General features: G+C 38.9%; 1 protein-coding gene across 2 annotated transcripts in view; it reads right to left on the bottom strand.

Moving 5' to 3' along the window:
- The window catches only part of SPAG6 (sperm associated antigen 6), a gene marked incomplete at its 3' end in the record, with an annotated part of 74,660 nt that extends 61,694 nt beyond the window's left edge, over nucleotides 1-12,966 (bottom strand). For both annotated transcript variants that reach the window (XM_081228449.1, XM_081228450.1), the window contains exon 1: nucleotides 12,883-12,966. In XM_081228449.1, the coding sequence (XP_081084575.1) occupies nucleotides 12,883-12,937 (55 nt within the window). In that variant the 5' untranslated portion in view covers nucleotides 12,938-12,966. The remainder of the gene's footprint in view (nucleotides 1-12,882) is intronic.
- Between the last annotated feature and the right edge of the window lie 493 nt (nucleotides 12,967-13,459).

Genomic DNA, 13,459 nt, shown 5'->3' on the forward strand with positions numbered 1-13,459 from the left:
CATTTCCCCCTACCTCCAGCCTGTGATAGTTTCTGTTCTGCTTTCTGTCTCTATTATTTTGCCTATTTTAGATACATATAAGTGGAATCATACAACATTTGTCCTTTTTCATCTGGCTTCTTTCACTTAGCATAATGTTTTTAAGGGTCATCTGTATTGCAGCATGTATCAAAATTTCATTCCTTTTTAAGACTGAATAATATTCCATTGTATGTATACACATTTTGTTTGTCTATTCATGTGTTGATAGACATTTGGGTTGTTTCCACCTTTAGGTTATTGTGAATAATGCTGCTGTGAACAGTGGTGTACACATATCCATTTGAGTCCCTGCTTTCAATTCTTTTGAGTATATACCTGGGAGCGGAATTGCTGGACTAAATGATAATTCTATGCTTAACTTTTTGAGGAACCACCAAACTGTTTCCACAGTGATGGCACCCTTTTACATTGCCACCAGCAAATTACAAGAGTTCCAATTTCCCCACATCCTCACCAATATTTTGTTGTTGTTTATAACAGCCATCCTGATGGGTGTGAAGGGGTATCTCACTATGGTTTGATTTGCATTTTCCAATGACTAGTGATATTGAGCTACTTTTCATGTGTTTATTGTCTGTTTGTTTATCTTCTTTGAAGAAATATAATTGATTTAAATCTTCTGCACATTTTTGAAGTGGATATTTTGTTGGTGGTGGTTATAGTTCTTTATATATTCTAAATATTAAGTTCTTATCAAATATATGCTTTGCAAACATTTTCTCCCATTCTCTGAGCTGCCTTTTCACTCTCTTGATAGTGTACTTTGAGGCCCCTCCTTGTTTCTTAGACTTAAAATGAATATTTTTTACTTTCCAGTTTTATTCAAAATTATCACAAACATAAAATATGTTAAAGATTTGTTACAAATTTTACAAAGCTTTAAAATTTTAAACTCAAACAATACGTTTTATTTTAATCTAAAACTACTTTCCATGTATCCATTTACTATGAAACTGCTACTACAGTTCATTCAAGTTTTGGCAGAAGTAATTTCTGCATACTCAGCAAAGGATTCACCCTTAACCGTCAATGTCAACGTTACTCAGGCATTCTGTTGGGGCCCAATTAAAATATGAAAGAAACTTCGTGCTTTAGAAATAGAAGGAATCTTGCCCTACTTGGTACCTGACTGCCTATGCTGAGAGACAACAGACTGAGGTGGTTAATAGCATGTATCTGGAGGGAGATTGTTTGGGTTCAAATCTGGGCTCTTGGGCTTCCCTGGTGGCGCAGTGGTTGAGAGTCCGCCTGCCGATTCAGGGGACACGGGTTTGTGTCCCGGTCCGGGAAGATCCCATATGCCGCGGAGCGGCTGGTCCCGTGAGCCATGGCCGCTGAGCCTGCGCGTCCGGAGCCTGTGCTCCACAACGGGAGAGGCCACGGCAGTGAGAGGCCCGCGTACCGCAAAAAAAAAAAAAAAATCTGGGCTCTGCCACTTCCTGGCTGTGGGGCCTCAGCGAGATTACTTAACTACTCTGTGTCTCAGTTTCCTCATTTGTAAAATGGTGACAAATTCTAGGACCACCTTATAAAGCTGTTGTGAGAATTAAAATGAGCTAAAATTTCTAAAGTGCTAGGAAGATTATCTAGGACAAAATAAACACAGTTGGATGCTTGATAAATAAAAGTGCTCTAAAGGAATCAATTCCCTATGTTGACCATATTTTTCATCAACATTGTATTATTATTAACGTAGATGACTCATTAATCAATCAGTACCTTACACTGTAATGGAGAAATATTTAAGGTCGCATGGCCCCACAAACTGAGCCTTTTCTACGATGTATTTTAGAATTACTATGGAATGAATAGCTCATTCACCATTCATTTAAGAAATAGTAAGAATCTACAGTGTGTTAAAACACAATTGTCCCTGACCTCAAGGAACTCATAAAGGGGTCATGAGAGATAAACAACACATTATGATGTGTGCAACTAAAGGAGTACAGGATGCTCTGCAAAAACACAGTAGAGCATCTAACCCAGGCTTTGAGGGACAGAGGGAAGGTGCAAAGGCTAACTGACATCGGAATTGAGATCTGAAGGCTCTCAGGCAGATTGTCTGCTGAAAAAATTGGAAGGCGTAGGGATTGGAGAGAACTCCAACCAGAAGAAACTGTATAAATGAAGCTCAGAACCAAAAAGAGTTTGATGTGATGACAAAACTGAGAATACAGTTTGACTTTAGTACAAGAGAGGAGAGAGGAGTTGGAGAAAAAAGCCTGAGGTTAACAGAGACAAAAGTCCTGAAGGGTCCAATGAACTGTTTTAAGGATTTTAAATTTAATCTGAGCATTAATGTCAGTGCAGTGACAGATCAGATTTGCACTTTGTAAAGAAGGATCTCAGATTACACTGGGGAGAAAGGATGAAAAGAGAGAAGACCACTTAGGAAGCTATTATAGGAACCTAGGCCAGATGTGAAGATAGCCTGGAGTACAGTGATGGCAAAAGGGAAAGAGAAAAGTGAAGGGTCTAAGGAGATATTTAAAAGACAAACTGATTATTGTGAAGAAGACGGAGGAATCACTGATACTTCCCAGTTTCTGGCTTGGACAAGGGATGCATGATTGTTGCAGACTGTTGAAGAAGCCATGATAAATCTATACTGGTCTGAAATGTGAAGTGGGAGGGGTGACGTGGCAAGGGATAAAGCTGGAGAGGTTGGTTGGGGCCAGATAAGTTTAGCTATAGGTTAAATGAAGATTTTTGTTATGTTGTTCTAAGAGAAATGGGAAGCTATGGGGAGCTTTATTGTTTGCACTACTCATTCTCAGGGAGGTAAATAAATGAAAATAAAGACTTTGAATAATTCCCAGGCCCACCATGTATGGCTGGGCAGGCTGCATACTGCACAAATCCAGGCGATGCCATTCACGTAGATCATGGTATAAATGGCATTCCCGAAGTTGTGCAAAGCACAGTAGCCATCCTTGATATTTATGTGGTTCTCTATTTTATGTGAATAAATATCTTACCTCCTCAGTATAATAATGAACATCTCTAGAGCAGTGCTTATGTTTTACACTTTTCTTCTGTTTCTCAAATTACCTAGCACAGTTCTGAACGCACATCTAACTCTTATTGAAACACTTTGTGGTCCTGATTCTAGAGACCACTATCCACTTGGATTTTACTATTACAAGCACTACCTACTCTCCTATCACAGAGTAATTCCAATTACACTCATCAGCTTTCCTCTGATTTTAGTTTTTTTACTTCTTTAACAAGTTATTACATTTACATGTCTATATTTTTACTGAAGCAAGTTTTATGACACTGATGAGTTTTAAAGCATGTTCTCGTTTCCCTTCACTGGTCATTTTTCACTTGAAAATATTTGTGTTCCTCCCTTGCTTTTCTTTAGAGAAGAATTTTCAGGCCTTGATTTGATTTCTTTCATCCTCTATGATTATATACCTCTGGCCACTATTCTTTCATTTGATTAAGAATTAGTAAGTTTTGGTATCACATATCTATTTGTCTTGCTTTCTGTGAAACACTTTTTCACTGCCATAACTATAAAGTCAATTATGATTTTAGGTGTTATATCCCTTACAACATGCAAAGATCTTTATAATTTATTTAAATGGTCAGAGTGAATCACAAAATGTATATATAGTTTTTTTTACATAAAATTCAATTGTAATCATAAATGATTCAAGAAGCTCTTATGATCAAGGGTAGTATATTTTCTCCTTTTAAATTTATTCTCATTAACTTCAGTATCCTTTGAATTTTGTTTGGTGATTCACTGTCAATTCAGTCGTTTGTGAGTGAAGGACTACCACACCTGACATGTCACTGTTGAGTGCAGAGGAGTGAGAGGAAGATGAGACAGAGATCACTGACCCTCTCACTGGTAGCCAGCAACTCTTCTAAGAGGGCAAGGAAGCACAGTATGTATTCACTTATTTAACACATACTTCTAGAGCATCACCAGGCACTCCTCTAAAAAAATCTACAAATATTAACCCATTAATCCTCATTACAATCCTACCAGGTAGATGCTATTTATAGCTCGGGAGTCCATGCCCTCCTATTTCTCCAATGTCAGTCAGCCCATTTACCAATGAAAACTGGCCTCTGTGCTAGGTTTAGAATGCATACCATCTGTTGAATTCACATGATTCTGCCATTAACGTTACTGTAGGTCTCTTCCATGATTACTGCATTAAACCGAAATTCCATTGATTTCTCCAGTGCAACTGTGACACTTGACTAGGTCACTGCCACCACCGTCTATATGTGAGATTTATACTGAGTATGTAGACCATAAAAGTTATGGCAAGTTCAATTTACATGATACTTCAGATAAAAATGATTAGAACTTACGTGTTTATAGTTACATGAAGAAATATAAAATGGGCTTTTAACATAGTTTTCAAATGAACATGTAAGTTCCACATATCCAAGCCTTTATTTTCATTTCAGATCTCTCTCCTGAGCCCCAGAGCCCTATCTATCCAAACTGCTTACCAGAGTCACTGGCACATAGATCTCCCAGACACACTTCAACCTCAGCACTGTTACAGAGTGAAATCGCCATTTCCCCGAGCTGTTTGTATCCCTTCTCCATTAATGAAGAGTGCTAATTTGCCTAAGTAACCAGAAGCCTTGGAGTCATTTTGTTTGTTTCTTTGTTTCTTTCTAAAAGTCATTTTATTGTGAAAGCATGAAGGACTGCCTTTCATCAGGCAACAAGTTTGCCATTCCAAAGCTGTTTCAACATTTATTGAGTGCCTATGTTGTACTGGACCCTCTGCCAGGTGGAGGGCTGTAACAATTTTTAAAAACAATTTTATTGAACTATACTTAATTTACAATGTCGTGTTAGTTTCTAGTATACAGCAAAGTGATTCAGATGTGTGTGTGTGTGTGTGTGTGTGTATCCCTGTGCTATACAGTAGGACCTTGTTGTTTATCTATTTTATATATAGTAGTTTGTATCTGTTAATCCCAAACTCCTAATTTATCCCTCCTCCACCCTCTTTCCTCTTTGGTAACCATAAATTTGTTTTCTATGTCTGTGAGTCTGTTTCTGTTTTGTAGTTTTGTAAATGAGTTCATTTGTATCATATTTTAGATTCCACATATAAGTGGTATCACATGGTGTTTGACTTTCTGTCTGGCTTACTTCACTTAGTATGATAATCTCCAGGTCCATCCATGTTGCTGCAAATGGCATTATTTCATTCTTTTTTTATGCCTGAGTAATATTCCATTGCATATATATACCACATCTTCTTTATCCATTCATCTGTCTATGAACATTTAGGTTGCTTCCATGCGTTGGCTATTGTGAATAATGCTGCTGTGAACACTAGGGTACATGTATCTTTTTGAATTAGAGTTTTCCTTGGAGTCATTTTGAACTCCTCTCTCTCCTCACCTGCACCTGCCAGCCCCCTTCTACTAAGTCACAAGTCCAGCAGACCTCTTATCCAGCATGACTGCTATAGCAAAAATGGATACCTGGTCTTCCCGATCCTGTTTCAATCCCCTCCAATCTATTCTCCACACTACTGTGAAAATCATCTCCCTAAAACACAAAATGAATCCCTCCATCCCTCTAGTTAACACTTTTCAATGGTTTTCTATCAATTTTAGGATAAATCCAAACTTCAGATGAGGTCCTTCGTAATTAGGGCTATTTTCCTCTCCAGCCACTGACGTGCCTCTCCCCTGTCCTACTACCCCAAGAAGTTCCAGCCATACCTAAACATCTGCCTTTTCTAGCAAGTACCATCTTTTCTCTTGCCTATTTGCCTTTGCACCTAATGTTCCCTCTACCCAAGTGCAGTTTTCCTCTCCCATTTCTTCATCTAGCTAACTCCTAAGAAAGTCAGCACAGATAACACCTCCTCCTAAAAGTCTCCCATGACCGGCACCCCTCATTCCTAAAACTTGGTTAGGTACCCTTCATATGTGTTCCATATGTCTATATATCAGACACTTATCAAAAAGTATGTATTTATATATCTCACCATTAGCAAAGAAGCTCCTTACGGGCAGAGTCTATGCCTTCAATTTTTGCATGATCAGCATCTAAGCATGTATCTGGCACTTGGACACTCAGTAAATGTTGAATGATGAACGAACAAACTCTGAAAATTAATATGCAATTTTCTCTTTTTAGGTAAATTTTAGTTAAAATAAAATGGATAACGTGCTCATAGTTCTTTTGTTAGGTACACGAGGTCAGGTACATAAGTGTCAGTATTATAAATTCATAAAGCTTTTAAGGAACTCAAATGGGTCATTTAAACTATCCCCTCACCTAAAACCAACACACATACATATAATTCTATTTTAATTTAAAGCCTTCTAGAGAGCTGCAAATTTTAAATTAGTTCTGTCTTCTTCTGTCAATGTGTTTTCTCTTTTACAATATATACCTATTACACCCATCTTCCTGGAGAAGATTGGAATGTTTAGGAATGGGGTCAGTATAGAGAATAAAGAGGACAGTTCTAAAAGGACTGTCTGCTCCAAGAGGTTTCATGGGTAATATCTGAAGGGAAACTTTTGGAAGGCAATCAGTTCAAAAACCTATCTTCAGATGAAATTCTTTGTTTTAATCATACTCTACCTAGTTTACTTTTTTTTGAGATAGTTTACTCTAAAAGATATGTATACAAAGATAATAATTAAGAGCCATGGAGTGGAGACGGGGGCTGGTTATTTTTTAAATCAGAAATATAGTGATAGTTGCTACAGCTGAACTCTGAACACAGCACTGAGTTCTGTGGCAGCAAAAGTAGAACGAGAACCACTTTGTGAAATAAAAGGAAGCAGGAACAATTTTTTTTTCCTGAAATCATACCTAGGCCTGACTTGAAACATAATAGTTAATAAAAGATTGGTTGGATAAAAGAGTATATCTTTGTATTAAAAAATTTAACAGCAAAATGGACATCTTCAATGATAGGTTTTTAAAGTTATGGGAAAGTCTAAGTATCTATTTTTAAGTAAGCCCTCAAAAAAAAAAAAAAAAGAGGGACTTTTAGAATTATTAGATTAATTCTACAAAGACATTTTAATAGAAAACTAATGTAATCTAGTCTACTTACATAATATAATAGTGATTCTAACTTGACACAGAGATACAACTTAGAATATATGGAAAAGTGGAGAGAGATCATTTCCTTTGGAGACACATGCACACATACACAAGCACAAATATCATTTGTTTTCACCTAGATTTTTTAACAGAACTTGAATAAACAATAAATTTAAAATTAAGCCACCCTTATAATAGAAAACTGGGGTGTATGGCAAAACGATTACTTCACTTTGAAAATTAGGGAAGTCTGACCTGTGTTCAAATGGGCCATTCCACCCACTACAAGACAAGGCCAATTTGTTTTCTCAAGGTATGGCCCTGGATTTCTCCTAGGGCCAGTAAATCTACTCAGTAGAAATCCCAAAGTTCTGCCCCCAATGAACATGGAAGAAAAGCCCTTCACACCAAGTGTGATTAAATAAAGAACAAAGGGAAGTGTTGAGTATACACTCACAGCAACCAACCAACAAATATCAAGGGCCTCCCTCTTCACTGTACTGTACCTCACATGTTCTCAGAAAACCCAGGAGAGCAGGCAGTCAGTCACAGGGCAGCTGGCCTCCCTGGGCCCTGAGGAAGTCTCTTGGGCACTCGTCCTGATAACAGCAGGTCTCAGTCCAACAACTCTCTCAAGTACTCTATTGGTTCTCAACTTCCAGTGGATTACACACTTTCCCCAGGTGGTTTTAAAGAGCTTCTGGTTTGATAAGACTTTCCTTAGAAGCCAGAGGAAACCAGAAGGTCTTCTAGAGCTCTGAGGCCAGTTTAAGCCCTAAATACAATTTCCACTCCCTCAAACCTCCAGGTATTTACCAATTAAAGTTAGTCCTCTGCATCTGGGCCTCCACTCAAGATCCCATAATGGTACTCAAGGAGACCTCAAAAGCAGTTATGCACAATTACTGGACAGTCACTGGTACCCAAAGGCCTAAACAGATGACTTGTTTTAACAGTTAACACTGAGGTTTATCTGGAACTCCTAGAACATCTAGGAATAGTTTCCTGATACCCCTGAGGTAACACAGAAAGAGTACAAGGTCAGACAGCAATTAAGAAACAGGTCCTAGCCCCAGATTGGCCACTAACTCACTTTGTGATGAGGGCAATTACCCAACCTTCTTTGGGCTTTAACCACAGTGAACAAGATACCTTACCTGAGCTGTTATAAGAATCTAATCTTCTAAGAGATGTGAAAACACTTAGAAAAATAGTTACTCCTTCCTTCGTTCTATTTAAACATGTTGAACATCTGCTCTATGCTAAGCATTATGCTAGACGTGAAATTTACATCTGGTAGAGAGAGCAGAAACTAAACCATTACAGTTGTGACAAGGACTATGAAAGAGAAATATTAGAAGCAGGGAAAGATAAATCAATAAACTCAACCCGCTGGGAGGGCTCAAGGAAGGTTTCCCTGAGGAATCAACATCTGAACAGAGCCATAAAGAATGAGCAGGAATTAATCAGGCAAAGAAGTGTAGGAAAAGGTTCTAGTAGTCAGAGGAGCAAAGGTCTTGAAAAAACATTCAACGAATGTAAAGTGCTTTTAGGAAACACTTAAGTAACTTTTCAAAAACATTTAATCTGTGACATTAAAATGTAACCCCACAATCTGCCATTTCAAAAACCCACTCTTACAGGTTTATCTACCGCTTGGATTTTTCTTTTTAGTCATCAAACTTTTCCTAAGAAAACAGTGAGATCCCAGCCCTGGTTGCATTATTTTCTACTTATGTACCAATGCTTAGAAAACAAAACAGATAAATGTCCATGTAGGAACAACGATTTGGGACACAGAATAACATTCTGAAAAATCTTGTTTTTAGGACATATTGGTAGGTGCATAAAAATTCAGAATTTTTATAGTTCCCTGGAACATTTTCCACTTAAGTATATGGGGAAAAAAAAAGAAAGAAAGAAAGAAAGAAAAAGCCCTCTATCCCTACCCTATCCTTAAAAAAAAAAGTCAGTGCTTTGAATTAATTATCATACATTCAGAAGTATGACTCCTTTTATATTGGCAAATACATCAAATTTAAAGGGCATAATTGGTTAAGTTTTCTGGAGTTGCTTTACTAATTATCTTTTCAGTTCTAATATCCTTTGGAACAATAGTTTTTGTAGAAGAATCATGGTATTGTACATGTACCTCCCAGGATGTGTTTTAAATACATTATAAATGTTTACTACAGGCTTTTCCTTCTCATAGCAAATTGAAGTTCTAGATCATTAATATGAAGATTTTCACCCTGCCCCAGACACATGCAATTTAAAATCATTTTATGTCAACATATATTACTTATTTTCTTGAATTATGAACCAAATAAATTGCCTCAATTTGCAAATTAGCTTCATACAGGTGCTTATTTAAAGTGATAGGCAAACTTTTCTATTCCTACTCTTCTGAAAATGTGCATAACTATGATTTGCCATGTTTACTGTTTGGCTATATATAGGTTACAAGCAAAATATTACAAAGTATTATTTTAAACTTTACCCCCACTTTTCTTATATAAATAGCTGCTTCAGAAGAAATTTATTTCGTGCAGCTAACAGTTTAAAAATCATGTTCTTTGGGCTTTTACTGGCTTATTTTAAAAGACCTTCTAAACAACCAAAGAGTGGCCTGGTACTCCAATATACCACAAAACACCTTTCTTATATTTTATAATTAAACAACCACCTCCAATTGCTGAAATTCCACAATTGGTACAAGTAACGATGTATTATCACTACCATTGAAGCCATGTATTATTATTCAAAGAGAGGAAGTATCCAAATTCATTTTTAAATAGCTGCAAGATGTAATGGCTCAAACATACAGGGTTTGAGGGAGCATAAAGAGATTTTATAACAAACATTAAACTTTTTAATGTTTTCATGTATGTCCTTTTGATTTAGAAGGAACAAAATCTCAGTGAGGAAAAAAAATACCTCTAGGTTATAGACACATTGTACACAGTTCTTTCTAGTAACAATTTTGAGTGGAACTCAAACTTATTTTTGTCCAAATACTCTGAAGAAGATATCTTGCAACACTCTGTTTTATAATTACTTTGGACATATTTAATAGAACAGATTCTCTCATTAGCACATCAAAAACACAATGAGAAAGATCAGAGATTTTAAATGAAATAAAACTTCATTGATAACTTTCACCTTTAAGATTCCTTTCACACTGAATGAATTTAAAAATTCTAAACCAGTGAACTACTGATTTATCATGATACCTATATGGAAACTTTTTTTCACATTATTTTGGATCTATGATACATATTTATTTAAACAGTTTATTAGGGGAGACAAGGGAGACAACAAAACAAAACCCTCCCAGGTATGCAGACAGTATGTCAAAGTCAGGAATAAAATGCACTGGTATCTTATGATACCAAAATGAAGTCACTTGACTGAAAAAAAAAAAAAGCTTGATCAAAATATATACTTTATGAAAAAAAATATATATATATATACTTTATGACACATACTGTGGCTCACTCAAAAGTATTTTTAAATCCATGGTGATGTTTTAAAAATAAACCATTTAAATGGTTAAGTTGACTATTAAGAGAAGTTTTCATAACAAAGCTTACAGGGTTTTTTACATTAAAAGAATAAATATATTGGAATACTCATCTGTCCCTATTTAAAGTTATTAAAGGGGGGCTTAAGTTGCATTTAGATAATATGAAATACATTAAAATAAGTTCCTCAGGGGAAAGAAAAATCTTACCATTCCATCAAGATATTAGGCAAGTGCAGATAACTTCAAAACATTAAGTTATATTCCTTTTGTATTCCATTCCTTCATAAGCCAGACCATAAGTGGAAATAGATGGCTATTTAAGAATGCCATACCTAAGTCACTTATACTTTGATGATGACTTAGCCTGTTTGGATTGATTAAATTCCACAATATATTCTACATCGTATACTTATGGGAAGAGATAATCTGTCACTATTACACTAAAACATGATATTCTGTATCTGAAGAGTTATCTGTACATCCATATTTCAGTATCAAATTTATAAAAGAATGTCAATCATTTTCCCTTTGTAAGAAATCATGTTTTAGTTTAGCTGTATACATACTGTCCAGAAAATTAAATATTTGTAAATAGCAAGTGTCCATTCATGAAGGCCACTGAGTAGGACTGAAAGGGAAAAAAAATCCAAAAATAAGCACATTCAAAAAATGTAATATGCTCTAATGAAGTTAACATGGTCAGTATATATGAAACTCTGTGTGTCCAGCACTGTTCTGGGCACTTTGAGGAGTATACGTGCATGCATACAAGCACACACACACGTGCAGAAGAAAGAAGATGAATTCACATGAAACAACGGTAGAGCAAAAGACTATCAACTTTTTCAAAATGGAGAACAGATTAATGGTTGCCCAGGGTTAGGAACAAGAGCGAGATAGGTGTGGCTATAAAAAGGCATCACAAGGGATCCTTGTAGTGATGAAAGTAGTACCTTGACAACAGTGGTGATGGATACACACGGTATAAAATTGTATAGAACTAAACACACATACACTTAAAGTACAAGGAAAACTGAAAAACAAACTGATGCATTTTTATCAATGTCAATATTCTGGTTGTGATATACTACAGTTTTGAGGTACATTAGCTCTGTATATTATTTCTTACCACTGCATGTAAATCTACAATTATCTCAAAATTAAGTTTTTTAAATGATTATAAAATACACTTTCCCTATTCTAAAAACATCCCCCTCCCAAAATAAAAACATGCAATAATAAACACCAGAATCCCTCCCAGTGACAAAAGAAATTGCCAGCTAGGTGCAGTAGTAATTCCCTTCAAAGAAACCCAGAGTAAACATTATGTCTAAACATTCTTGCCCTGAAAATATGTTCTGAATTTTCTTCAAATCCGTGTTAATTTAATGAGTTTTAAAGATCACATCCCATAAATTGAAGATTTCTCATGACACAGTAGCAATAAAATTCTACCTTCAGATGGTGGTGGACTCATCCTTAATCAGAGACAGAGACAGAGGTGGGGGTGGGTACCACCATTTTCTTCTCTGTTTATGTTAAAAGATAAGAAGCAAATCACACACACAGGCACACACTCTTCCTCTCCCTGTAGAGTGTACATGAGTTCGGATCGAGACGTGGAATAAGAGCACCACAAGGATTTCTCAAAGCTAGGTCTCTGCCTACTTGGAATCTCTTGGGAAATATTCACGCATATCTTTGCTCTTTCGCTAATGCAAGACAAGAAATAACGGGTCAACTGCTCTGGAATTCCTTTGGTGTGAGAAAGTCAAGTCGAAGATGATCAAAGGCAGGGCATCCGGATAAAATGGGTCTGATTAGGGTAGATTCAGACAACCTGACATTTGCTTGGTTGCGATAAAGATGGAAATAGGGACGTCGGGTCCCTCTCACACCAACCTGGAAACTTGACCCGCTAAAGAGACCGAACGCTTCTACAGCCTCCGCGGTGGATTGGAGGAATTTAGGGACGCTGTCCTCCTGTCCCCATCCTGCCGCTCCCCAACAGCTCAGCCGGCTGGGGAGCGGGGCGACGGGGTCCCGGGGCGAGGCGAAGCCAGGGGACACTGGGCGACGAGGGGCAGGGGATACGGGGTGAGGGGCGAGGCAGGGCCAAGGACCCAGGGAGACTAGGAATGGAGGTGCGGGGCGAAGCCGGGACAGCAAGGGACGCGGGGCCGGGGTGCGGGGCGACGGGCGAGGCGAGGTCAGGGGCGTGGAGCGACGCGAGTGCGAGGTGAGGGCTCACCCGCGTTTTGCAGCGTCTCGCTGTTCTGCGGTCTGGTCGCCAGCTCCGCCACCATCTGCACGAATTGGGTCCGGGCTTTCCGGTACTCCTCGAACCCTGCGGGGAGAGACACGCTGGAGCGGGCCGCCCGCGGCCCCCGGGCCCCGCCGCCCCCCGTCGGGGCGCCCGGACCTACCTTTCAGCACCTGCCTCTGACTCATGGCGCCCTCGCCACCAACTAGGCGGCGCCCGGCTCGTCCGCGCCCAGCCTGCGAGTCCGCGGAGGGGGCGACCGCGGGGACCGCTCGGACTCCGACGGGAGCCAGGTCTGTGTACCCGCGTCTCCCGGGCAACCGACCGGAACCGGAACGTGGCCCTCTCGCGTCAACGGCCGTCCCGGGCGTGACGTCAGGGCGCGGTGCTCGGGCGCCCCGTGCGCGGTCGGCGTCCACCAGGGAGCTCAGCCTGCGCTACTTCCCCGACGTGCGGAGCTCGCCCGGCGGCCGCGGGAGCCGTGCGCCGTCGAGGGTCACACCCCATGGGCACAAGGCGTCTGCCAGGAGGTCAGGGAGTTTCACAGACCGAACCCGGAGGGAGC

This window comes from Mesoplodon bidens (assembly GCF_964165515.1).
Source record: "Mesoplodon bidens genome assembly, chromosome: 3".
NCBI lineage: Eukaryota > Metazoa > Chordata > Mammalia > Artiodactyla > Ziphiidae > Mesoplodon > Mesoplodon bidens.